We start from the raw sequence: 27,690 nt of genomic DNA on the forward strand, positions 1-27,690 counted from the left end.
TTCAGAACAGCATTGCATGATGGAGTAAATGTCAGTCAAAGTACCGCAGCGCTGAATACTGAAAAATGGCCTGGCCTGGAAGGGGGTTTAACACCCGGTCAGCGAGCGGTTAATGGTCATGGCCTCTAACATTGAAATAATTAGGCCTTAAAAAAAAAAAAAAATACATCCGCCAGTAGAGAGGCAGATAAATAGATCTGTGCCATCTCTGCTTTGGAATTTAAGCATACTTTTCCTATAGAATTTCTGTATTTCCCATAAAATAGGGTATAATGACAGAAGAAGTATATAGAGCGCCAAACACTCACCTGGTAGGTATGCAAAATTTCCAAGAAAGCCTTGTAAATGTCAGGCTGGCCTTGAAAGCGATTCTTTATTTTGTTCACGTAATTGATGGCATGATTGAATTCAACAGGCTGGTTGTTTTGCATTGTAGGTGTAGCTGCGGCTGCTGTGGGTGTGGCATGTGCCAGTGGTCCTGGTGTATGTGGCTGTGCTGGTGGAGAACGGGGAGATGGGTACTGGATTGGTGTGCTCTGTTGGCTGGTTGGTGTATGTGCCTGAGATGGCACTGGCTGCAAATAAATAGATGGTTATTTATAAAGTAAGCCAGAAGACTTGTAAATACAGCAAACATATGCATGTAACTTTCTATTTATAGAAGGAGATTAAACATTATGCAGTAATTTGAATTAGACATTTTGTGGAAACTATACATTATCAAAATGTCTGGGGAATAAACAGCTTAACAATTACCAATGTTTAATCTCCAAATTAAAGAATGTAGATGAAAAACCCACCACCATGCTGGGAAATGTTTACATGCACCCAGCAGTTGCCAATTTCTCAAGTGTACACCAAGACCGAATGTGTCGGAAACCTAAACCAGTGCTTCAATTCAATCAACAGTAATTCCCCAAAAAGAACCGTAAGAATAAGAAAGAGTCAACAGATTTATTCAAACTGATCAACTGTTAGACACGTGCCTTTGAAAATCAAGTGGCACCTAAAATGTTCTTCACCCACCTATCTTGCACCTTTTTCTTACCTTATTGATCTTTGCTGGGGCTGGTGGAGGGGCTGCCTGAGTGTTCAGTTGTGAAGGTGGAGGAACCTTAGAGACAGGGGATTGCAGCTCATGGGTTGGGATTTGATGGACCTGTCCAAGTGTTGTGACATTTACTAGGTCATTTGTTTGCACCTCAATATTATATCCATTGGAAAGTGTGTTACAGGTTAACAAAACAAAAAAAATGCTTACTTGCCGTTATTAACTAAACCTAGGGGCTGATTTATAAATCTTCTACACAGCATATAGCTGGGTGAATGCCATTTGCACAGCACTATCGCCACTAGATGGTGCTGAGGAACACAGGAGTTTCCTATGTTCCTTGGCTCCTTCCAGTGGCAGTAATGCTGCGCGAATGGCATTCACCCAGCTATACGCCCGAAGATTCATAAATCAGCTCCCTAATGTACAGGTCCAATGCTGAAACATGCGAAGAGAATGAGACTTCATTCTAGAAATTAAAACAAGAAAAACTGTCCTGCCATTTGGTTTAAAAAGAAAGAAAAATAAAATATACAAAAGAACGTTTCTGTTAAATTAAATAATAATAACGTCATATTTTACAGATGTCCATTACAAAACAAATGGTTTCTTACCTTGTTGATCTTTGCTGGGGCTGGTGGTGGAGTTGGGTGAACTGGTGGAGGAGCTGTCTGAGTGGACGGTTGTGATGGAGGGGGAACTGGTGGAACAGGGGGCTGCAACCCATGAGTCGTGATCTGATGGACCTGTCCAGGTGTGGTGACATTTACCAGGTCATTTGTTTGCACTTCAATTTTATATCCTGGTGGCAGAAAGGTGTTAAAACCCATAATCAGGTCAGGATGACCTTTGAAGAGCTGTGAAACCCGACTGATGACCCCTGGAGTGTCAATGCTACAATTAGAAGTAAAAGGAAAATTGGAGTTACAAAATTAGTTTCGTTGACCACTTCGTCAAGTTTAGTTTTTACATTTGTTACCATTATTATATAGCAAATCTATCCACCACATATCATCAAGCATAAGTAGGTGCATGTTAAAGATAAGCGTTTCCTGTGTATAAATGACACCATAGATAGATCCATACAGTTCACTGAGGTACTGGACTGGAAGAACTCACCTTTGGGATTTGAACTCCTTCATTATGTCAAGGAAATCATTGTACACCTGGGGCTGGCTGCCAAACTGCAGTTTCACCTGATCGAGATAAGAAAGTGCATCCTCCACCTGACAGCAAGAACAGAGAATGCATTAAACACTAAATCAGAACCGTAAGTAAACTGGGCAATATTCATAAGTGAGCCAGTTAACGGGCATCACATAGCTGCTCAAATAAACCCAAGACAAATTGAAAATATCGGGCAAATGCAAACAGTATACAGTTTTTTCCTTTGTGAGCAAAGTCACTTTTGCTTCTATGGACAAGGCATGTGAAACTCCTCTTACCTTCAGTCTCTGGAATTGCTGCCCCTGAGCAGGTGCAGCCGGAGGGGTTGAATGTGCATGACTTTGCACACCAGGACCTCCGTGGCCTGGCACAGGTGTGCTGTGGTGGTGTGCTCCATGTACTGCTGCAAGAGCTGCTTGCCCATGGCTACCAGAGCTTGGAGGCACTGCGGACACCTGAGAGCAAAGAGTTGGTGTATGTTAGCATAGGAAAAAGGTAGACTTTGTATATAAATAGTATAGATGTGTATTGATACAAGGAAAACCCAATGAACACAGTTCAACAATGCAAATGTAAGGCAAGACACTCAACCCATCACACCAATAAAGGAAAAATATAAAAGTCCTGAAAGTTGACTGAAACACTGAATATGTTAAACTACTAACATAACAAGCCAACAACGGGGTAAAAATAGTAGAATAATAAATATAAAGCCCAAAAAGGAATACTGAACAGCCCACCTGATATCCTGGTGTCACTGAGTATTGGATGCCCGTTGTGGGCTGCATGCTATCAGATTGTGGTTCATAAGCCGGAGGAGCTGGAGCCAGAACACGGTGCTGGTGGGCAAATGGTTCAGTGATTCGGCGAGGCTGGGGTGGGTAGGCAGCTGCCTCTGGATCATCCAGTCTGCGCTTCATCCTGAGAACATAGTCGGGCGCCAGCGATGTACCTATGATGGTTAGGAGAGTTAGGAGTGCCCTATACACATTATGAACAGAATAAGTAACAGACTATAATAATATTAAAAATAAACTGTACATAATAGACATCTTGTTATTACAAAGACTGATCATCAGATCAGCTATTAAAAGGAAGGAAAATAAAATGAAATACCTTTCGCCAAAAACATTGAAGAGCTAAATATTTCTGGCTGCTGTACATACTTGTCAAAAGAACCAACATAGCATGTAACGCTGCATTTGCCACATTTTAGTGACGAAATACTGAAAATAGTAATCTGAAGATTCCCAAAGGCATACATAAGCATTCATATTTCTCAATGCTATCTACGGGTAAAACAACCAAACAGCTTGATAGTGTTTGCAATATAGAAATAGGTGCCAACATGCTAAAACATGTTATAAGTGAACAACTGAATGTAAATGGAACTAAAAGACGTCCCCAAATGTTCTCTTTGGTTTTCTGGTTTCTGTTACATACAATTGTGTGCCCATTTAAGAACAGAATAACTTTGGGAGCATGAACAGGTTTCTCTCCAATTCCATTAGGCCTCATTCAGATGGGTGATTAGTTCCCCGCTGGGGGAGAAACCTTAGCCCCATGCACAATAGGAGCAAACAGCCATGGCCAACAGCTGCAGTGTCCAGTCTGGACCCTGTACAAATCAATAGTTGGCACTGTTCTCATGTATCTGCTCATATAAGCAGTTACATGTGGATTAGGGCCTGACCGTAGACTGCTTTCGTCCAGGGCTGGTGTACTGACTGCAAACAAACTGGAGACCACCAATTGTCCCGTCTAAATGTAGCCATAGTACAGGGTGCTGCTGCGTCGAAATGCAATGTTCATCAGCGTTCAGCCGCAGCAACACACACACGGCTTGCAATTTCTTTTGCTATTTTTCATATACAATATACTACAATCCCACTTTCCTTTTTAATCTGACTTTGTGAAAACTCATTAAAAAAAGTGTGCAAATCATTCCCATAAGGACATACACAAAATTAAATGTGGGAATCCCTTTTACAGTTTCTTCAAATTAGTGCCGTGTTCTTTTATAATGTATTGGGGGGGGGATGGTGCAGGGAATAGGAGCTGAATTGGGGAAGGAATAGAAATTAGGAGGTACGTGCAGAATGGGAGAGGGTGATACAGGGAATGGGAAATTATTGTGGAGGTGTATGGGAGATAAAGATGGTCCTACCTGAAACACCAGAAGGGTATGTATGTATGTATGTATGTATGTATGTATATATATCTCATCTCAATCACATCTTTGTAGATCATTTGTGTGTGCACTTAAGAGAACCAGTGGCAGATTCTGCTCTTCCCACCAAGTTCTAGAATTGCAAAGCCACCTAACCACCCTGCTGTTTTTTTTTACCGCAACATACACTGAAGAGACAATGGGAATTCAATAAGCTCCATCGTTTCAGTAATGCTAACTCCTCTCCCCCCCAACCATTCCAGCATTGTCAGTTAGTGGCAATTGCATCAGTTAAATGGGCTCAGTGTATGCCATTTGTGTCTTGCTTCTGACATGCATTTGTATAGTATTGCTGAAGGATTTGAGCGCAATGTTTACAACTCTTTTTGTTGTTAACCTCCTGCTGGTGATTGGGCAGATATTACATAAGTGATTTCCAAGTACAAGGAATGTTCATATCCATTTGTATAAATGTTTATTGTAAACAAAACTAGGGCTGCAAACAACGAATCAATTAATCAATAACAATCGATAATGAAAATCGTTGTCAATGGATCATCTAGTTCTCTCCTCCACGCTGGGAGCCGGTGCCTAGCAGTGAGGAGAGCTCTCCCAAACCGACCGCCGATCTGCAGCTCTCTCCTTCCTGCAGGGAGCCCACAGCATGCTGCAGTTTGTGTCCCTTCCGATCCCCACTGTTCTCCCCCGCCTGTATCAGAAGAGAAAGCGGGGATCGGAGGAGGACACAGACCGCTGCAGCTGAAGCCTAGCAGTGAGGAGAGACCAGCTGTCAGCTAACGCTGCTGTGACTTCACATTAGGTGCAATAGCCGGCCTGCTATAGGCTATTTCAAACTGCAAATAGCAGGCTGGCCATTGCACCTGCCCACTGCAGACATGACCTCCTCTGCCCATTATGAAATTAACGTTAGTTGCAGCCGTAAACAAAAGGTATATTGAGAGGAATACAAAGCTGCCATTGCAGACTTTCCTCTGGAAAAAAGTGTAAGGATTGAGAAGCACGGTAGTGCAGAACTTCTTATCTTTCCCATGACCCCCCTGAGTCTGAGGCCTCAGGTAGCCACCTGTTCTGGTCTAGGTATCATCTACCACTTGTACCAGGGACTGGAAAGATCTACAAGTGCTAGAAATGAATCCTACAAAAGACAAAAAAGAAGATAAAACTATATAATGAACATAAAGAAATTCTGCACACAACATTGAGAATTCATGAAATCAGTTCCTAAGAATTCTAACCATTGTACATGACATGCAAATGTAGTTGATGTCTAATGGCGCACGTCTTACAGAGATGTACTACACAGGACTTCTTTTTTCTTTTGTCATAACATATGTTTTCAAAGTTTCTTTGAGAGAAACCAGTACTAAGAAAAAGAAAAGACTGCTACAGCTGACTTCCTTTTTCAGAAGATGATGACTTCAACGCCTGGTTTAGAAAGTACTGAACTTATAGAAAGCGAAGCAACTGACTTTTTAAACAATAATCAGTGTTAAAGTGATATTAAAGTCACAAGGTTTTTATTGTATTTCAGATGCTGATGAAATTACTTACAATGGATGTTGTTTCTTGAAGTTTAAAAGTTTTAGTTTCCCGCAGAATCAGCTGATCCCCTGACCAATGGCCCTGATATCCTGTTTTAGGGTGTTTCCTTTGCCTTGCAGGGTCCTATGGAGCTAGTAGGCTCTGCATGTTCCCTCAAACACAAAGGCACAGCAGATTAACTCACTGTCCTGCTCCCCTCTCCTCCAAGCTAGTAGATGGACAGCTGCTGGAGGCTGCGCTGTCCCTTATAATCTCTTTAAAATCTACTGTGCCTTAAAATCTACTGGACAGGAAGTTCTGGGAAGTGGAGCTGAGAGAGTTGGAGCCAGCTGTCCAGAAACATGACTGTAAAAGCTTGGACAAAAATATAAAGAAACACTTTGCTGGGCAACATTTGCTTGTTCTGGATTCATTGTTGAAAAGAGTTTGAGAGTTTAATACTAATTTAATCTTTGCCTCAAATTAGAATTACATATCAACTTCTTAGGTTGATTTTGCAAAAGAAAAACATGAAGGTTCACCATTTAAAAGGGCTGCCTGGCTATCTCTGGCTGTAATATATTCGGAGTCATTCACCCAGAACACATATGATCTCACTCTGGTTTACAATTCAAAGACAAGAGATGAGCAATGAGAACCTCTGTCAGGTTTTTATTTGCAGTCTGTGGCCCCATTTAACAAGAGATGGGTTTTAAAGTGACAGATCAGCATATAATCTACCCAGACAGGACCTGAATAGTTACTTTAAAACCCTTTGATGCCAACAACGTATGCCATATGTCGCTGGCGGTGTGCCCCTGTAAACAGATCAACGGGAACCTGTGTAAAGCTGACTGTCGTTCTGGCAGCTGAAAAGTGCAAAGGTGGCATTAGGTGTCTGATAGACCGCTAATGCTACCTCACAGAGAACCTGATACAGTCCATGTACCCATCGCACTCAGAACCGCTGCTCCATGAGATGTGGGTGCAGCAGGTGTCAACGGTTGGCTTCCGTCAAAGTATAAGTAAAAGGATGGATACCGGCACTCCAAAGCAAATCCAGTACATCTATTTATTCACGTACTTGTTGCAAATGCAAAACACAAGATACAACCTTTCGGGGTCTCACAGGATCCCCTTCATCAGGCAAACAAGTGATAAGAGCAAGTGAAATAGAGCGAACTATATACACACCAACTGTGAATGTGAACCAATCCAAAGAATCTCTCTGACATCATCGTGACCTCACATTCCCTCCAAAATTCAAACTAAAGTAAGCATGTAGCCAGACGACTACCCCTCCAGTGCTGCCTAACGTTTACACTAATGTGTGAACGGGGCCTTAGACAGGAAGTGTGGATCACCAGGTAAAAAGAAAAGGAAGAAAAGCTTTAAAAAAAAAAAGAAAAAAGGAATGCATCCGCCACATTTAAGGATTGGTGAGCTACAAAAGATTACATTTTTGCTTTTGTGTTTATATATACTTCAAAATCTTAATTTCTCTTGAGCCAAAACTTTGCTCTCAGTGCATGTATCTGCTCTTCTTACTGCCAGGAAGATGCTCTTTAGGTTTGAACGCATTTGTTCATGCATCCCATATCATACTGCACATGTACTCGGTGTAACATGCAGACCTGTGAAGAGAAAAGCCAGAACAGACATGGACTTGCACGTACCTTTGTTAAAGGTCACGAGTGTCCAAACCCCGCTTCTTCAATATGCCATGCCTGCTTTAGCTCCTAGGCAGAAACCCAAACCTCTGTCAGCATCCCTGAAATACTCTAAACCTCTGAAATCCAATAAACTACAAGAGGAAAGACTGAGCATCAATGCCAGCAGCTCTCAAGGCCATGTTAGAAGTAAGGTAGACGTTTCTGTCTAAATGTTTAAAATGCAGGTTCACTTGAGAACAGTGCAACTGTCAGGTCTAGACAGATCTTGTATTGTTCTTCAATAGCAGTGTCATTTGCCTCAGACCCCATATAAAGAGCTTACTTCTAGATATCCCCCTCTCTTAGAGCCTCTGAAACCTCAGAAGACTTTACCTACTTGGCCTAGGTACCAATGTGACAGAAGCAGCGAATTTTTAGGCACTCACCAAGATGCCAATGCAGCTTTATATGGACATCAGACATTCAAAACCCTGATGCCCACTCCATCAACCCACATTCCAAATAGAAGTCCTGCACCTTGGTGCTCCCCAGCCGCGGAATATGTCAAACACCTGCTTCCCTGCCTCTGTTGTACACTGTGGTTTGTCTGTCCTGTGAGACATACAGACTGCCAAGAAGAAATACAAAGTAAACACTGAAATCAGGTGTAAGGTCAAAACATTAACAAGTTTTAACATGTTGGATAGACTGGGGAAGGGTTAGACCCTCTGCCAACTTTTGATTGCCCCTGCTGTGGCTATTGATCCCCTCTATTCAACCCCTGTGTCAGAGAGACCATTTTCACCTAACTGGGGGAAGGGAGGGGGATAGCCAAAGTTTTCTGCTGTCATGAGAGCAAGAGGTGAGGGGAAACCTTCCAATAAGGAATACGGCTGAAACAACTAATTGATTTTATCTATAATAGCCGTCAACGATTATCATTATTAATTAGCTGATTTGCACTCAGTTCCCTCAGATCCCCGCTGCCCCTAGCAGGCACAGATCCCTGCAGCCAGTGCCCAGTGGTGAGGAGAGCTCCCCCCCCCCCCCCCCCCCCACAGTAGCCTCCTCTCGGCTGGAAGCCCTCTGCGGTCTGTATCCCCTCTGGTCCCTGCTGTTTTCCCCACCTGTACTGGCAGAGGGAGTGATGATTGGTGAGGACACACCAGTGGGGAGGAAAGATCATGGGCTGTGAGGTTGGGATAGAGAGTGGGGAGGGGGGCGGAGCAGCTCAGGAAGGAGAGCAGAGGATCGGTAAATACATTAAATATTTTCCAATCCTTCCCCTATGAAGAACAAACACTGAGGCTAGGTTCACACCTGCACTACACCTGGGATCGCGCGGTCCTGTACAATGCAGGCAGCAATTGCAGCGCGGCCCCATTGATTTCAATGGGTTGACATCCGCGTGGCAATCGCAGAAAAAAGGTACAAGTGCCTTCTTTGCGATACACGGCTGTTTTAGCCTTGATCATGTTTGGAAGCACGGGCAGAATTGCGGCAGGAAATCACGCGATCCGCCCGGCGCGACTGGGTGCCATTAGAAAATAATGGCACCTGCAGCGCAATCGGTTCACACATGGCGACTTCTGACCGCGCGGCAATCCGCGCGGAATTGTGCACGATTGCCGCGCGGTGAGGTGTCGCCTAGATGTGAACCTAGCCTGAGGACATAGTATTCAGATACTTTGTCCCCAATTATGAATGAACAGGAAGTGCTCTACATCAGGAAGTGCCTCTTCCTTCATTCATGATTGTGGACATTGTATCTGTTTGTATCTCCCCGCTTTATGAATGGAGTGCTGGGGCTGCAGAAAAAAAGAGATTGAGGAAGCTTTGTCCTTTATCTTTTTTTTTTTTTTAAAAAGGGAAATATTAGTTTCGGCCTGACAAAATTCTGGTGTGGGAGGTGCCATTCATTCAATGGTACCCCAACACACCTCCTGCCTGCATTACAATTGCCACACTGGACTGTGCGGTACCGCAATGTCGCGCGTTCAAGTGCAGTGCAATTACAAACAATTGTGCATGCAGTTTTTTTGAAGAAAACTTTATGTTTGTAACACTTTTGTGTATTTTAAATAAAAGAAGGTATTTAATTTTTTATCCAATCAAAAAAACGAATCGATTATGAAAATAATTGGTAGTTGCAGCCCTAATAAGGACAAATGTTCTAGTAACAACTGTCTAAACGCACTTTGAGGAGATTTCCTCTCACTTCTACAGGACAGGAAGTGAATAGAAATCTCTCCAGCTGCACATAATAACCCAATAAACATTTTAGTTCCTGGCTACTCTACCTAAATCTAGAACAATAACCTTTGGCTATATATAACCTTTGTCAGTTTCTAACAACTTTCTAAGTGCCAGCTGTCTGTATACATTAGAAGGTTGGCAGGCTTGAATTGTGATTTCAGTGCCCATGTTGTAAATTGTGAAGAGGAATTTCTCTAGAATACCTCCAGCAGCTTTAACTGCTTAATCAGAATACGTAAATGGTAACGGGCATAGTCTGGGCACAGGCTCCATTGTGGCCAAGAAACTGTAAAAATGCCGCTATCAATAATATTAAAAACTGGTAAATGGGTAGCCGTCTTTTAACCGTAGTCCTGGCTCTTAAAATGAAAGTGGAAGTGAAAAAAGCATACTCATGAATGGGCCGGGTGCCGGGGAACAAGTTACATCATCAGTGTAACTTGCTCCCCCAATGTCTGAAGAGGAATTCTGAGAACCCAGAGGTGTCAGCGGCGGGGGGACAGAACTGAGGGCTAAAAGAGGACCGTTACCCATATCTTTAAAATAACAACAAACACACCTTTAGAAATGTTTAGTAATGACAATCTACAAACACATACTTCTAGATAATTGCTCCGCACTCGGTGTGAACAAGCCCTGAGAAACTCCCGGAACGCGTGAAAAACGCGCCAAAGCACGCTGCACTGCATGTGCAGAAACTCATGCAGATCTAGTCTGGATTTGGTGTGAACAAGCTCTAAATGTTCACTTTAAGATCAATCTGATAGCGGTGAAGAAGGGCACACGTGTGGGGTAAGTTTGTCCTAATCTGTATACTTGCACATTAGGCCGAAAACTAACAAAAAATTAAAAATAGAAAGCGGTTTACTTCAGCTTTAACTAATCACTTAAATCAATATACATAGAAAAAGATAAAATAGATGGTGTCCAGGAACTCAAGGACAGCTAAATAATATATGTGTGTGTAATATATATATTTATTACACACATTTTTATTAATATCGGTACATTTTCAAAAGGTCCTCATCCCCTCACATCAAAAAATCCCATAATGCTATAGTTAAAAGGGAGACAACGTAGCCAGCACACACAACACCGCTTACTGCAGCCAAAGACATCTGTGATATGGAATGATATAAAATAAATATATTATCTCCCACATCGTTCCACCATGTTGGTACAGGACTGTTATACCAGGAACAGGACGGCGGGATGTGTGTGCAATTTCAATAGGAACCCTCATGACAGCTCAGTGTTGGATTAACCTAGGAGCAATGGATACTGCAGATCACTTTGGTCACCTCAAGCTGTTATTTTTCCACTGTCCCTGAGGTCCTGTATACCATTTGTTTGGTGTAAATATGCTGTTGTCTACAACTATTATATTGAAACAGGCAGACTGTACTGCTATGCCCCCTACAGACCTGTGCGGTGTGGGAATGCACACTTTACCATGTCTTACTGCAATGTGTGGAACTTTGGGCAGTGCCGTTCAGAGTGGCATCCCGAGTACAGTAGTGCCACACCGAAAACGCCAAAGGTCTAGTTTTTGGTCTGCTGCTGTGCGTTGGCTGCACATTCCAACTTAATTGGGCTGTCTTAACACAGTGCAGTAATGTACAGGATAGGTCTGAAGAGAGCCTACAGCAGGGGTAGGTAAAAAGAAGAACTTAACCCTTGCGGCTGGGTGGTAGGCACACTACAACAGGTTAATTTTAATACATCCTGGAGTTTCTTCTTTAAGGCCTAGTTCACACAGACTTCAGCTTGTATAAGGGCAATGTGTACCGCGAGCGTTTGGCAAGCTTTGCCGAAACTTTTAAAGCATCCTCCTGCTCCAGTTTAGGAATGTTAAACACAGATCCTAATGGGAATAAGCTTCAGCACTACTTGGAGCTTACTGGAACGCTGCTGGAGGCTGCTAGGATCTGTGATACCCAATCTGGACCTATAGGGTGCTTTAAAGGCTTGAAGAACGCTGCTTGAAGCTTGCTGAAAACTTCACAAATGCTTTGCAAAAGCTTGCCGAGACCTTGGTTTTCAGACTGCTCTTATACAAGCTAAAACTTATGTGAACTAGGCCTGAGAGAAATGTTGCTACTGCTGACTGTTTATACTCTCTATAAGCTGCCTGCCTTGGCAGCCAGGCCGGCCCTCCAGCTTCAACGCTTTAAACTGCTGACCTACAGCAAAAAAGTAAAAGGACTTCTCAATTTCTTCTGTCAGTTCTGATATGTATGCTTGTCCTGGGTCACTAAAAGTATTGAAGCCAATAGACCTGCCAAATATCCAGGCAACCGGTATTTATATATGGTCAGCAATGGCAGGTCCTGTATCTCTCTCAGGAAAGGTAGAGAAACAGCAAGCAGAAATGTAACATAACGCAGAATAGCTCTGAGAAGCCGTAGATGAAAGCTGCCGTTCTCCGGACCACATTCTAACTCCAGAACAGTAAGGCCAGGGGTACACAAGTGACTCAATCACAAAACAATTGCTACTGAGTCATTTACAGCTTGTTGGAAGTAACCGAATCTGAATGACGGCTCCAGCTAACGATTATTTTCATAAATCGATTAGTTAGCCGATTATTAACTTAAATGCAGCTTTACAGACAAAGTTTACTTCAGAATAAAACGGTATGCACATTTTTTGAAAAACATACTGCTATGGAACGCAGGGCATTGCACTAGTGCGCATTCCAGTGCGGGTGATGACACTGGGGAGAGGAGGTGCATTTTGGATCCATTGAAATGAATGGGGCCGCAATGCACCTCCTGCAGCAGAATTTGTCAGGCCGAAACTGAAAATGACTTCCCACCTTTTATATTTTTTGTAATCATTGTATATTATATTAGACATTTTAATTAGTTTTATGGATTTAAAATAATGTGAATTATAAAACTAAGCCAATATAATAAAATAACCAACCTTTTATTTAAAATAACACACCAAAAATGTTTTTTACCTATTTTTAATTTTAGTTTAACGTTATTTTTTAAATATTTAACTTTCTTTTTTTAAACTTTTTTTAAAAGTTTAATAAACTTTATTGCTGGGAGCCATACCCAGCCTGCTATTGGATATTTCAAATTGCAATAGATAATAGCAGGCTGGCTATTGCACCCGCCCACTGCCTGCTGTCAATCAGCAGAGAAGGGACCTGAAAGAGAAAGTTCTCCATCAGGTTCTCTTCTGCTTATTGACAGCAGGCAGTGTGCGGGTGCAATAGCCAGCCTGCTATTATCTATTGCAATTTGAAATATCCAATAGCAGGCTGGGTATGGCTCCCAGCCTCTAGATGCAGAGGCGGAACGGGGATGGGCAGAGGCGGAACTAGCCGGGCCAGAAGAGACACGAGGGGGCAGCGGAAGCACGGGGGGCGGAGAAGGACCGGGGCAGCAGCAAAGGTAGGGCAGCTGGGGAATGCAGTCACAGCAGTCTCTCCTCCCCACTGGTGCCAGTTGCAGTAGTCTGCGTCCCTGCTTCCTCTGCCAATACAGGCGGGGAGAGCAACGGGGATTGAAAAGGACACAGACCAATGCAGCCAGCACCAGCGGGGAGAAGAACGGAGGAGCAGAGCTGCGGCAACTAATTGTAAAGCAACTAATCAATAATGAGTATTGTTGCCAACGATTCTCATTATCGATTTAATTGATTAGTTGTTGCAGCCCTAATCTGAATAACACTGCATATAATGTGCTCCTAATGAGATGATGGGAAATAAGTAATTAAAGCTACAGTAGCAAAGATTTCACCACTGCAAGTGCGCGACTGCCCCAGAACCAACATATGCCATATAGGTCATACACCGATAGAGCGTCAGACAAATGTTTATATGAAAAATCTCATCAGAACATTCGACAATGCCATCAGAGACTTGTACGTTATATGAAATTTCCTTTGTTTTAACATTCCATTTCGGAAATGAATGTTTTTTCCAGAACGAAAACCACATTCCCTGTTAAAATTACGTTTGTTCGAGAAAAATTTGCCATTCCCCTCCTTCGTTTCCCCTCCCCATCACTGTGGTTGAAAACGATCATTGATTTGACCCAACTAATCACCGGTTTATATCAGATTGTCCTTAAGGCATGATACCCATGTGTTAGTGCATTGCCATTCATTCTGAGTGGCACCCCAACGGAGGTGCATGGCACAGTACTGCAATAGTATCTGTTGCAGTGCCATACGGTGAAAAAGAAAAAAAATGCTGCATGCATCTTTGTTTATTGTACGCTATTGAGGTACCATGCATTAAAGTGAAGAATGCACACCCACTGAAAGATGCACTGGGTTGCTGTTCAGAACGGATGTACACACAATACTAGACATGTGCGATTCGTTTTGTTCCGATTCGAAATTCGGATGTATTCGAATTACAGATATAACGAATGCAAGCGAATCCGAATTTCCGATTCCGAAAATTCGTTAGCGGTAGTCTGGACGAACTTTCGTTTTTTGGATGAAATTTTGTTACAGCAAAGTGACATTTGAGAACAAAAAATGTTTCCTCTTAAATGTCACTTTGCTGCAACGAACGAAACAAAATTTCGTACGGATTACCGCTAACGAATTTCGTCCGAATCCCGAAACGAATTGACTGTGGGACCCGAATTCCGAAAAACTAAATAAAGCAAAAATCCAAATCAAAACGAAACAAATGTTTTGCTGGTGCACATGTCTACACAATACACCAACGAACCTAGTGTGCGGTGCACTGTGCTGTGATACATCATGCAATGAATGCATGGCTACCGTTCCTTTACTGAACCGCTATGGTGTGATCCGGCCCTATTAGAAAATCAAAGGTTTCAAAAACACATTTTTTGTGAGCGCGATTCTACTGGTGTATGGCCAGCTTTGGACACCTTGATGACAGGGCATGATGAATGGATTCTCCCCCATACAGAGATCAGTTTAGGACTGGCCTCAAGTTGCTGAGCTTGCTGAACATCATTTACAATACATTGATCGGAGCACGTTGCCAATACATTGATCGGAGCACGTTGCCAATACATTGACCGGAGCACGTTGCCAATACATTGATCGGAGCACGTTGCCAATACATTGATCGGAGCACGTTGCCAATACATTGATCGGAGCACGTTGCCAATACATTGATCGGAGCACGTTGCCAATACATTGATCGGAGCACGTTGCCAATACATTGATCGGAGCACGTTGCCAATACATTGATCGGAGCATGTTGCCAACAGGGGGAAGAAGTGATGAGTATGAGCAGACTACAGTGGCCCTTACTGTCATTGTTTACTTCCTGTTTGGGAAGCCATGTGCCCGACTACATTGAACAGAGGAAGTACACAATGATTGTGATCATTAGGAAGAATAACCAAACACAACAGATGTAGCATGAGGATTCCAGAGAGCCTTGTGACAGAATTCAGAAGGGACTGAACATCCTAACTGTTGTACTTTTCCTTTAGCATGGCTAAGATATGCAGGAAATGAATACAATAAACAAGATGTGTAAACAATATGTGTGCCAACTTGAGTGATGACTTCATAATGTAGTTGAACTACCTGCAATTATGTGTGAATGATGCAACGTATTTATAATGAACACCAATTGCATTTGAAATACCATAGCTAAGTTTCATCTGAACAGCTGCTTGTTCGTCTCCTGTCCATTGAGCTGGGTTTTTTTGCACACCGCCACCCATGTATGTTGTAATCAATACGGAATCCAGGAGCAAGCAGGACTGTTTTTAAGAGCCAGCTCCGTTGACAACAACTAGAGAAAGCCTCCCAAGTAAGCTTCCAGCTGTAAATGTTGCATTTAACTGCACACCATGTTAGGGATGGCTTAAACGATAAACCAGGGGAAGGCAAACTACAATTACCATCATGCATCTGCCTCTGGGAGTCATGTCCGTGGCTGTCAGAGTATTGCAGCACCTCGTGGGATTTGTAGTTGTACCAAAGCTGGAGGGCCAGTGTTTGCCTACCCCCGCTTTGATCCCTGTTCACACCTCAGACGTTTGTTGCGCGTATTTGTCAGCGCTGAAAAGCTCAACACACATATATAGAGTGTATGAAGACAAATCACGCTAACCTGCCCCCAACTTTTTTCCAGCAACGGGCGTTTTTCTTACACTGAGATGTGAACAGGGACTATAGAAATAAATGGGATTTAATTTGTTGAGCATTTCAGTGCTGACAAACGCCTGCGGTGTGAACGGGGACTGAGAGTTTTGGGCACGGTTACACATGTGCATTTTTTGTGTGTTGTGTTTACATGTGTTTCATGTGCATTATTTTTCCTTTGCTACTCTTTATTTTAAAAAAGTCTGGTAACATTTTTTTTTTAAGAGAGGCTTTCACGTGTCTTGCAGTGCATTCACGTGCGCTGCATGAAGCATTTTTTTTTAGACACAGCAATAGTATAAACTATGACAAACATTACTTTCTCAATGCATATGCATTCAAAAAACACATTCATCTGCACGTGGTGAATATGAGCCCTTAAACAGATTCTATGTCTGTAAAATGCGTGTGTTTAACGAAGTATTCCAGGGAAAAATGATTAACTCTTGCAGTGAGGATACCCCCTGCACTTTAAGGGTTAAGTGCACGTTTGTGTCTAGGGAGGAAAATTAAAAAAAAAGTTATACTCCCCTGATCCTTCAAGCCAGCTTGCTCTCAGACTGGTCCCTGGAGACTGTCTACCCCTCGGCTGCAGCGGTCCCCCGAGTCATCATGTCCTATACACAGTGTATAGGACATAGACACCGAGCGATATACCTTTGCTGCGGCAGAAGAGGAAACACTGTCACAGCTGGCCAAATCAGGATTGGGTGAGCACTTTTTTTTATTATTTTGAACCCTAGACCAAATTGAGGCGTTAACCCATGCAGTGCTGGGAGCAGGGGGCACTGTAAGGGTTAGAAATAATTTGTCCTAGAGTTCTGCTTTAAATTGGACTTTGAAGAAAGCCAGAATAGAATGGTTGGTAAAACGGTCATTGGTGATCACCTTTTCACTGGCATTAAAGCTTTCCACACACTGGATCCTAAGCTGACCATACACCAGTAGAATTTCGTTAGAGCAAATTAGGTTTCGGACCGTCGGCTTGATTTTCTAATAATTAATGGGGGTCACGTCGATGGTCTTTTTCAACTGCAGATAAGACCTGCAAAGCTTTGCCAATCCGGTCACCAACTCAGAAATAATCGGGGCCACTGGGTCAGCATGACGGCCAGGTATCAGCATTGCCAAAGAAGCCAGCAAGCCAATCTGTTATATATCCTTGCAGCTTAAAGAGGAACTCCAGGATTGTGAAAAGGCAACACTTTTTTTTTTTTTAAAGAATATTTTCTTTTAAATTCCACAAATATATGATAAAAGTTACAATCCATCTTACACACCATTCCATATCTTATATATACACATTCTATTCCCAAAGCTAACCCTTGTAGGAGGGTCTACCCCTGCACTGCAAGGGTTAACCGCTTATTTTGGTCTAGGCCGGGGCTCCATTAACCACTTCAAGACCAGGTGTTTAGACCCCCTTCCTGGCCAGGCCATTTTTCAGTATTCAGCGCTGCGATACTTTGACTGACGTTTATTCCGTCATGCAACGCTGTACTGAAATGAATTTTATACCATTTTTTGGGGACAGATAGAGCTTTATTTCGGTGGTATTTAATCACCACTGGGGTTTTTATTTTTTACTATAATTAGGAAAAATTACAGAAAATTTGGGGAAAAAAAAGTTTTTTTTAACATTATGTTAGGAAACATTTATTATTACCCAGTTTTTTGGTAAAATATAAAAGATCGGGTCACGTCGGGTAAATAGACACCAAACATGTCAAGCACATATATACTCACCCGATCCCACTTGACTGCTCCCCGTAGGCTCTGGCGGTCTATGGAAATGTGATATCACCACATCTAAATGCAGGTTCATTAGATGGGAGGACACACCACAGGTCGTGGAGGGGGGCGAGCGCTGACCTTGCGCAGGACTGAGGATCAAGTGAGTATATCTTCCGAATGCCGGCCCCAAGACCATAACAAGCAGTTAACCCTTGCAGTGAGGAGGTGGCCCCACTGCAAGGGTTACCTGGAGCGGTTAGAATATTCGGTGTGCGAGTAGCAGCTGTACATAGATGAGACATAATGCAGAGCAGGTGAAGGGAGCTTGTTTACAATCACACATATCTTGACACTGTTGCCAATACTCAGTTACATTGTCATTGCCGAGTAGATCCTCCCCCTCCCTCCAGTTGAACACAAAGTAGCACAATCATTTCTAGGTGTTCCATCTTCATGAATAACATCCTCCTGCTCCCTTGGAGTTAGAGAAACAGCCGCAGTATGTGGCGGTACAAAGTTGGCTGTTTGATGGCTCAGAGTCCCCCATTCCAGCAGGCGACCAGCGGGCAATAACAGTAGCTGATGGACGGGGCTCTGACCACATGGCTCGGCACAGCACCACGTGACCGGACCGGCACCTCTGGCCAGACTACATCTGCTGTGGCCATGTGACCCCGCTCGGCTCCGCCCAGACCGCTATGCCAGGACAATCAGCATCTCCGCCACTGCACGGCTAGCCTGAGCTTACCTCTCCCAGTCACATCCAGGGATCGGATTGTACTACAATCCACCTCTAGCATGACCTCACTTCCAGCACCCAGATACTGAAGAGCAACAACCATCGCCGCAGCCCGACCCCCCAGCCAGCTCGGTCCCGTCCCTTACCCACAATAGGGGAGCTTATCTCCCCCCTCCCCCTGAATACACACCGATCAGCCGCTTTCCACATTTTCATCCCTGTTCCCTCCCCCGTACATTTGCCACCTTGCAGACCCCCACGAGTCTACCACATTGCTACACCCACCCTTAACTTGCTCCAAGGAGTCACATTATACTCCTATCCACCCCTTCCTACCTTTCTCTAAGATAAGATGCTCGGTTCCGGTCTCCGGTAATCGCCTGCCCGCTCCTCTCTGTCACCGGAGAAATCCCGCCTCCAACACCCAGCGCTGGGCGCCACCGTACGCGACAGCTTATTCGTCGAATACAAACGCCTATCAAAGCGGGCATCCAATGCGATACCGAACTAGAACGGCCAGGCGGCGCTTAGGGGCGGACCATGAGACCACGCCCTCCTCCCCTCAGCCCTCGCAAGCAGGCGCAAGCGGAAAATGGCCGTCAATGGACTGAAACGCGAGAGCCAGCCCACAAGTCTCTGTCAATCATTAACGATGGTCCCGCCCATTGTGAGTATTATTGGTTGGCGACCAGTGATGTAGGCGTGGTTTTCTGTGAGGAAACGGATTATGGAAGTCACGCCTCCCCATACAAACACACCCCTTTGCCCCGCTTATTTAGACAGAGGATGGAAGCCCAGAGAATAGTGGTGGAGGGAGGCTGGTAGACAGACTTGACATGGGCAAAGCGAACCGGCAATAGAGGCCGAGGAAGGGAGGACAGAGCGATCCTCAGCGCTCTTTGCTCGCTGTCTATATGGGTGACGGTCCGGAAGGGTGATCTGGGGACACCGGATCATGAGCGGGGGAAAACAGAGCAGATAACGGGGAAACGGCAGCAGCTTAACAGTCCATTATTAAATCGGAGGTCAGCTACGGGGAGAGGGGGGTCTCCATTATATCAGAGCATAGGGGGAGCCCTGTCATAGCATATCAGAGCTTGAGTATGGGGGAGGGGGGCAATTTTACATCAGAGGTAGGAAATGGGGGGAGGCTGACGTTCTATAAGAACTCAGGTATGGGGGGGTCTTGTCATATTATATCAGAGCTCAGCTACTGGGGGGGTTGTGCCATTATATTCTAGCAGAGCTCAGGTTCATGGGGCCCTGCCATTATAATATATCCGAGCTCAGCTACAGGGGGGTCCTGCCATTATATTATAGCAGAGCTCAGGTTCATGGGGCCCTGACATTATAATATATCGGCGCTCAGCTACAGGGGGTCCTGCCATTATATTATAGCAGAACTCAGGTTCATGTGGCCCTGCCATTATAATATCACAGCTAAGGCACAAGGGGCCCTTTTATTATGTTAAATCAAAGCTCAGGCTTTTGGGGCCCTGCCATTATATATCCGAGCTCAGGTACATGAGGCCCTTCCATTCTATCGGAGCTCGGGTACATGGGGCCCTGCCATTATATTATTGCAGAGCTCAGGTTTGTGGGGCCCTGCCATTATATCAGAGCTTAGGTACATGGGGCCCTGCCATTATATATCCGAGCTCAGGTACATGGGACCCTGCCATTATATCAGAACTCGGGTACATGGGGCCCTGCCATTATATCAGAGCTCGGGTACATGGGTCCCTGCCATTATATTATCGCAGAACTCAGGTACATGGGGCCCTTCCATTATATTATTGCAGAGCTCATGTACATGGGGCCCTTCCATTATGTCAGAGCTCAGGTACGTGGGGCCCTGCCATTAAATTATAGCAGAGCTCAGGTACATGGGGCCCTTCCATTATATCAGAGCTCAGGTACGTGGAGCCCTTCCATTATATCAGAGCTCAGGTACATGGAGCCCTTCCATTATATCAGAGCTCAGGTACGTGGGGCCAGGTTCGTGGGGCCCTGCCATTATATCAGAGCTCAGGTACATGGGGCCCTGCCATTATATCAGAGCTCAGGTACATGGGGCCCTGCCATTATATCAGAGCTCAGGTACATGGGGCCCTGCCATTATATCAGAGCTCAGGTACATGGGGCCCTGCCATTATATCAGAGCTCAGGTACATGGGGCCCTGCCATTATATCAGAGCTCAGGTACATGGGGCCCTGCCATTATATCAGAGCTCAGGTACATGGGGCCCTGCCATTATATCAGAGCTCAGGTACATGGGGCCCTGCCATTATATCAGAGCTCAGGTACATGGGGCCCTGCCATTATATCAGAGCTCAGGTACATGGGGCCCTGCCATTATATCAGAGCTCAGGTACATGGGGCCCTGCCATTATATCAGAGCTCAGGTACATGGGGCCCTGCCATTATATCAGAGCTCAGGTACATGGGGCCCTGCCATTATATCAGAGCTCAGGTACATGGGGCCCTGCCATTATATCAGAGCTCAGGTACATGGGGCCCTGCCATTATATCAGAGCTCAGGTACATGGGGCCCTGCCATTATATCAGAGCTCAGGTACATGGGGCCCTGCCATTATATCAGAGCTCAGGTACATGGGGCCCTGCCATTATATCAGAGCTCAGGTACATGGGGCCCTGCCATTATATCAGAGCTCAGGTACATGGGGCCCTGCCATTATATCAGAGCTCAGGTACATGGGGCCCTGCCATTATATCAGAGCTCAGGTACATGGGGCCCTGCCATTATATCAGAGCTCAGGTACATGGGGCCCTGCCATTATATCAGAGCTCAGGTACATGGGGCCCTGCCATTATATCAGAGCTCAGGTACATGGGGCCCTGCCATTATATCAGAGCTCAGGTACATGGGGCCCTGCCATTATATCAGAGCTCAGGTACATGGGGCCCTGCCATTATATCAGAGCTCAGGTACATGGGGCCCTGCCATTATATCAGAGCTCAGGTACATGGGGCCCTGCCATTATATCAGAGCTCAGGTACATGGGGCCCTGCCATTATATCAGAGCTCAGGTACATGGGGCCCTGCCATTATATCAGAGCTCAGGTACATGGGGCCCTGCCATTATATTATAGCAGAGCTCAGGTACATGGGGCCCTGCCATTATGTATTCTACTCTATTCCTGTTCATGTGAAGAAAGAAGGTGCAGCATTTTCCATTAACACAAGTCCACCATTTATGAATGCCTACATCCTGGTCATGTGGGCAAAAGCTGTTGTATTGGCAGCCAGTAGTGGTATTGTCTACAGGGCACATGATTGAGAAGTACTGTATAATATTAACCACTTCAAGACCAGGTGTTTACACCCCCTTCCTGGTCAGGCCATTTTTCAGTATTCAGCGCTGCGGTACTTTGACTGACATTTATTCCGTCATGCAGCGCTGTACTGAAATGAATTTTATACCATTTTTTTGGGGACAGACAGAGCTTTTTTATGGTGGTATTTATTCACCACTGGGGTTTTTTTTTTTTTTACTATATTTCAGAAAATTTACTGAAAATTTAGAAAAAGTGTTTTTTACATTGTTAGGAAACAATTATTATTACCCAATTTTTTGGTAAAATATAAAAGTCGGGGTCACGTCGGGTAAATAGACACCAAACATGTCATGCTTAAAAAAACTACAATACCCAAAATTGACCATAGGGGACGCTTTAAAAGCTTTTTAAAATGGCCCTAAAATTATCGCTCTCACTGCGACGTTCGCGGCGATATGTAACATGTGCGGCTTAATGGGCGCAATCATCGTTTTCGCAGGTATGCGCACCTGATGCATGTTTGCATGCGTGTAGGTATGGGTGAGGGCTTTTAAAAAATTATTTTTTTTTAATTCTTTTTTATGTGTAACTTTAATTTTATTTTGGAAACTTTAATTTTTTTTCCTATTTTTTTTTTTTCCCACTTAACTTTATTGCTATCACATAGGGAGCTAAGAAACCCCTCTATGTGATAGCAAAAGATGTGGCAGGTCCTCTTTATGGAGACATCAGGGGTCTCTAAGACCCCTAATGTCACCTAGGACCCCCCTGAAGAAGCAGAGGTCTACTTCATCAGCTTCTCTCCAGCGTCTGAAGCTGGAGAGTGACACAAGAATGCAGGAAGTGATGTAATATACAGCAGTTCCGCACTCTGACAGCGGAGAGGGGACCGGAGGGAGCTCGTGTACCGAGCTCCCTCTGATCCCGTGACAGAGGCCGTATGCTGGTCCCGGGCTCGCACCGGGCACAGCGTGACAACAGAAGGGGGGCACGTAGGGAGGGGGGGGCACGGGCCGGCACCTCATACAAGCGATCGACGGCTCTATAGCCGGCGGATCGCTTGTATGTTAACAGGCATCAGTGCCTGATTTTAAATCGCCGGTGTTTCCTGCTCAGCGCGCGCAGGTGGGCGTGGCTGAGTGGACGTCTAAAGACGCCCGCTCAGATCTAGAGACCTCTCGTCCGGCCGTTTTTTTGCAACGGCCGGCCCTGAGGTGGTTAAAACAAGATAAGATAAATGCAGAGGTGATCGATAAAAAGGTAAGTTGTTTTGCTTTAAGTGCAACTACAACCAAACAAAAAAATGTGCGGCCTGTAAAACCTCCATACTGTATACATAATGCCCCCTTTTCAAGTACAAGTCCACCTTTAGGCTCTGCATAGCCTTAGAGCATAAATGTCCCCTGTCAGCCCTTGGTGACAGTGCACACGTGCCGCAGCTCCATTTATTCCTAGGGATGAGAATAAATACCTGGTGATCCTTCCAGTCCATGGCATTTCCTCCTGCAGGGTGGCAACACTATTTTATCTGAAGTGAATAATGGCTGACTACACAAACTGCACCAATCCATAGCAGCCAGTCAGAACACACCTTATGGGTATGTACATAGTGATGGTACACCACAAGCTTCCATACAAATACTAGGGCAAAGTTCCAGGTAAGACCACTGCTCTACCTTGCTTCTCTTTTGAGGGGAGTGGAGTGCACTGTTGATTGATGGAAGAAAAGGGGGTGCACATACAAGTGCGAGTGCAATAAGCTGAATAATGCCTTGGCTGTACAGCCCCCTGCCGCATTCAGCACTGTCTAGCCATCTTGTTTATGTCTCAGCGGAAGACCAGTTCCTGCTGAAGTTCTATGCCTGCAACTGTAGCACTTGTAGTCTTAACTCCATTCCTTTCTCCCCTTGTTCATCACCAAACACACAGCCACAGGCTTTGTTCTGTGATTGGCCAGTAGGTGAGGGGGCGGCAATGAGGCCGCAGCGTCACAGCCACAGTGCGCACAGACGTTCAGCAGGAACTGGACTTCCACCCACATGGAGAAAGAGGGAGGGCTGATTATGGCGGGTGGCTCTACAGTCAACTAATTGAATTCCGGGTCTAATATCCCTGGGGTGGATGTTTTTCTGTCTGTTTTTTTGGCTGTTTCCCATTGGAGATTGTTTCCTTTACAAGAGGAAGTGGGTGAAGATGGTCAGGTGTCCTCCATTAGAGATTTCCTCTCACCTACAGTTGCCATGACAACCGTAACATTCGGAGTTTCTCATCACTTTCTGGAGAATAAAGCTCTCCAGCAGTGACAGACCACAATTAGAACAAGACAACTGTTCCATGAACTAGAGATACACTTGAGGACCTGTTCACACAACTTCCAGTGCATTCCAGCATTGTTAGCTGTTAGAACACACTGGATCGCATTAGAAAATCCACTGGCCCAGAACGCAGGCATTGATGTGCTACACATTCTGGTGCAGGTGATTACACTGTGGGGGGGGGGCTCCAGCCACAGAACGCTGGGAGGATTTTCTAATGCGAGTTGTGTGAATAGCCCCTTAAAGGAAGACTCCAACCAGTATCTGAACTGCGTTTAATATGTGTAATGTGTTCAATATGGCGATGATAATTGTGTTCATATAATGTGCAGACACCAGAAGTAGTCAGCTGACAGTACCGCTGAATTCCCATCAGGGTTGTATCTTGGAAAGAACCATACACGGGTAAGTAATTAAAGCTGAGCTCAGGGGAAACTCCAAAATGACCCTTGCAGCGGGGCTCTCCCCATCTCACTACTCCATCAGTCACGTCCACCCTGACATCGTCACATACAATGCAGGATCAACATTATAAGAACACAGAGGGTCCACCCAGAGCGATGGAGAGATAAGATAATAATAATTCAATGATCCCCTACATAAATGAGTATATAACCATTGCACTGGGGGGGGGGCACCTCCAGGGTAACTTTGCATTTACCCCTGAGTTGAGCTTTGACACGCTGCAGAATTTATCAATACCTGAGCAGACAGAATCTAAGGCAGTTGCCCATGGCAACCAATCAGCTTCTCTAACGTTTGTTCACTTAAAGGAGAACTATGGGGTTAGGTCTTTTCCCCATAGTTCTCCTAAGGCCCCGTTCCCACTGCGCGATATGCAAATCGCGCATTTGTCGCGCGATTTGCATATTGCGCGGTATCGCGAGATTTGCCGCGCGATATCGCGTTTAAGCTTGCATTGAGCAAGCTTGAATCGCGGCTAAATCCGCTCCAAAAAGGGTCCTGCTGTAGTGACACACAACCCACGACAGCAGGACCCTTTGCCCCATTGAAATGCATTGGAGCGCGATATCGCGCGGTAATTTGCCGCGATATCGCGGGAATTACCGCGCAATAAATCACTCAATGTGAACGGGGCTTTAGGGTAACGGGAGGACACAAACTAGCGTCCTCCCGTCACCCTAAGCTCAGTATACCGCGAGCTACAGCTCGAGGTATACTGAGACGCAGCTGAAGTGGATCCCAACAAATGTCTGGATCCGCCCAGCTGCGTGAGTGACAGCTGGCTCTGCCTATCTAGAGGCAGAGCCAGCTGTACCCTCCCCCGTCCGTTCCGCCTGTCAGCGCTGGCGGAGTGGGGAGGAGAGAATCCAGTCCCTCCCCTGTCACGGCAGAGAGCTGTGACAAGATCGGGAGGTGAGCGAACACCGGTATGTGTTCGCTCACTTCCTAATCCGACCTGTGACAGTCTCATTGTCACAGGTCGGCTAGAACTATGAGGTGAGTGAAAAGCACTCACCTCATAGTTCTCCTTTAAGCTTTGAAAATAAAAAGTGGATTGGTTGCCATAGGCAACTGCTGAGGTTTTGATGAATCCCCCTCAATTTGCTTGCCTTTTGCCGTCATATTCAGTGACAGTTCCTGGAATGACAACCAGCAATCATGACCAGAAACACATCGAACCAATGCGCGGTCATACTGGGTTTCTATCAGTGAGGAGGACTCATAGCACACAGAGCAATGGATACAAACTATGGCCACATCAGCCGGATCACACGCTTTGTGATTCCGATATATGAAATTGCTATAGGAAGCAGCTCCTCTTCCCGCAGGCCCCTCTCCCTCCTTTTCAAGGACTCTTTCAGATCTCCTGATATACTATAGTCACTGATGGCGGTAAGAGGAAACGTACATCGCTCATTTCACACTGCGATGATTGCCTGGTGCGAAGCATAGGGCATCTGGCACGGATCGGACACGGGAGCCCAGAGATGACGGGGGTCAGTCGCCAGCTCAGAGGGAGATTAGTAGCGCTGCCTCTTTGTTCTTAGCACCGCCCCTTAGCCAAGCACCACCCACTCCATCTCCCAGAGAATCCCATCACTACACTTCCTGGTTCTACTGCAGGCGGGCTCCGCTGACATCAGCCAATCAGGCGGCGGTGTTTCTCACACTCTTCCGTTTCTAACCAGGAACAACAAGGCGGCGTCTAGCTTTGGTTCCCACCCCTGGCAACTTCAGGTTTCGCCCCACACGGAAGCCCAGACACGGTGGGCGTTCAGCAAAAGCAACCAGGAATGAGCTATTGGTGGCGCCAATCAGCAAGGATCAGGGCGAGGATAAATGACAGCCAATAGATAGCGGGAGAGGCGGGGTCGAGGGGTATGAAGCCGAGGCACGTAGGCGGTCTGATTCATTAAGTAGAGTACGCTTGAGACGTTCTCACTCAGTAGAGGGGAGAGAGGCTGGGGAGGTGGCGGCAGCAGGAGCTCACTAAACCATTGCTTGTAAACAGCTGCTGCATCAAGGGCGCCCGTTCCCGGAGACACAATCCCCCCGAAACGGTTCCCATACATGTCCCCGCACACCCGGCGAACCCGCTAGCTACACGGCTGGGGGGGGGGTTAACGATCCCATGAGACATGATAGGCAAGTCGGGGGGGTGCTCGGTCCATACGATGTCATAGTATAACGTAAGCTGGTCGGTAAAGGCGAGCGTGCTGACAGATCGGACGGCTCTAGGCGGAGGAGCGGACCCGCTAGCTACACGGCTGGGGGGGGGGTTAACGATCCCATGAGACATGATAGGCAAGTCGGGGGGGTGCTCGGTCCATACGATGTCATAGTATAACGTAAGCTGGTCGGTAAAGGCGAGCGTGCTGACAGATCGGACGGCTCTAGGCGGAGGACACCGTGCCTAGACGCTCTGCCAGCACACATCACCAGCGAGACAACACACACTGAGCGAGCCAGACACAGCCCCGACCAATGTCACATCCTACATATCCCCATCCTAAGGTCATCGCTGAGAGCTTCGTACCGGGAGACCCCCGGGGAGGGCCGGACATGTGCGGCCAGGGTAGGACGAGCCAGCCCGGGAACGGTGCACGATATGCTGTCACCCCACACATACATTATGGGATGCGGAGCTCGGCTTTACGGTCTCCATTAACCTCCCAGCCCCGATCTGCAACGTGGAAAGTCTGTATAACGAATCGCCGTCCATTCCGTGCCAGATGAGGCCAGCACTGCGCGGATCGGCGCCGACTGGCTGTACTATACTGGGGCCGGGAGGGGGGTTACCCCCATCTGATCTCAGCACTGAGCACGGCTCGGTGATCGCCTCCGGATCCCCTGCACGGCTTCGACGGCGGTGTGAAAAAAAGCCAGGAGCTTTAATATCCACGTCCATCTCTGCTCGGCATGTAGCACAATGCCCGCCCCTCCACCAAGAGAAAAGATCACAGCCGAGCACATCCGATCTGCCCCCCAAGTCACAAACACCCTCTCCGATCGCTCGATCTGTCAGCCAGTCCACACACAAAGCTTACAATCGAGATAAACAAGAGCCACATACCTTCCAGAAATAAATAGACGTCCACACCAAGTCAGGGACTCCGGGAGAAATACACTCCCACTATTTTTTTTTTTTTTTTTTTTTTAACAAAGACCCCTTTTTTTATCCCTTCTTTTAAAA

The 27,690-nt window shown here is 45.7% G+C and overlaps 1 protein-coding gene across 3 annotated transcripts in view; it reads right to left on the reverse strand.

Annotated features, from left to right (window-relative positions):
• Positions 1–27,650, reverse strand: part of SIN3A (SIN3 transcription regulator family member A) — a 64,180-nt gene extending 36,530 nt beyond the window's left edge. Inside the window, exons 1-7 of one of the 3 annotated variants that reach the window (XM_018554652.1) lie at positions 27,571–27,650; positions 2,959–3,170; positions 2,497–2,673; positions 2,171–2,277; positions 1,666–1,945; positions 1,049–1,159; positions 309–575 (exon numbers count right to left, since the gene is read on the reverse strand). In XM_018554652.1, the coding sequence (XP_018410154.1) occupies positions 309–575; positions 1,049–1,159; positions 1,666–1,945; positions 2,171–2,277; positions 2,497–2,673; positions 2,959–3,138 (1,122 nt within the window). In that variant the 5' untranslated portion in view covers positions 3,139–3,170; positions 27,571–27,650. Of the gene's footprint in view, positions 1–308; positions 576–1,048; positions 1,160–1,665; positions 1,946–2,170; positions 2,278–2,496; positions 2,674–2,958; positions 3,171–18,752; positions 18,884–27,570 lie in introns of those variants that run through there. The other 2 variants (XM_018554653.1, XM_018554654.1) reach the window with 2 other exon arrangements.
• Between the last annotated feature and the right edge of the window lie 40 nt (positions 27,651–27,690).

This window comes from Nanorana parkeri, unplaced genomic scaffold, assembly GCF_000935625.1.
Source record: "Nanorana parkeri isolate BGI_ZX_2015 unplaced genomic scaffold, ASM93562v1 scaffold167, whole genome shotgun sequence".
Taxonomy (NCBI): Eukaryota; Metazoa; Chordata; class Amphibia; order Anura; family Dicroglossidae; genus Nanorana; species Nanorana parkeri.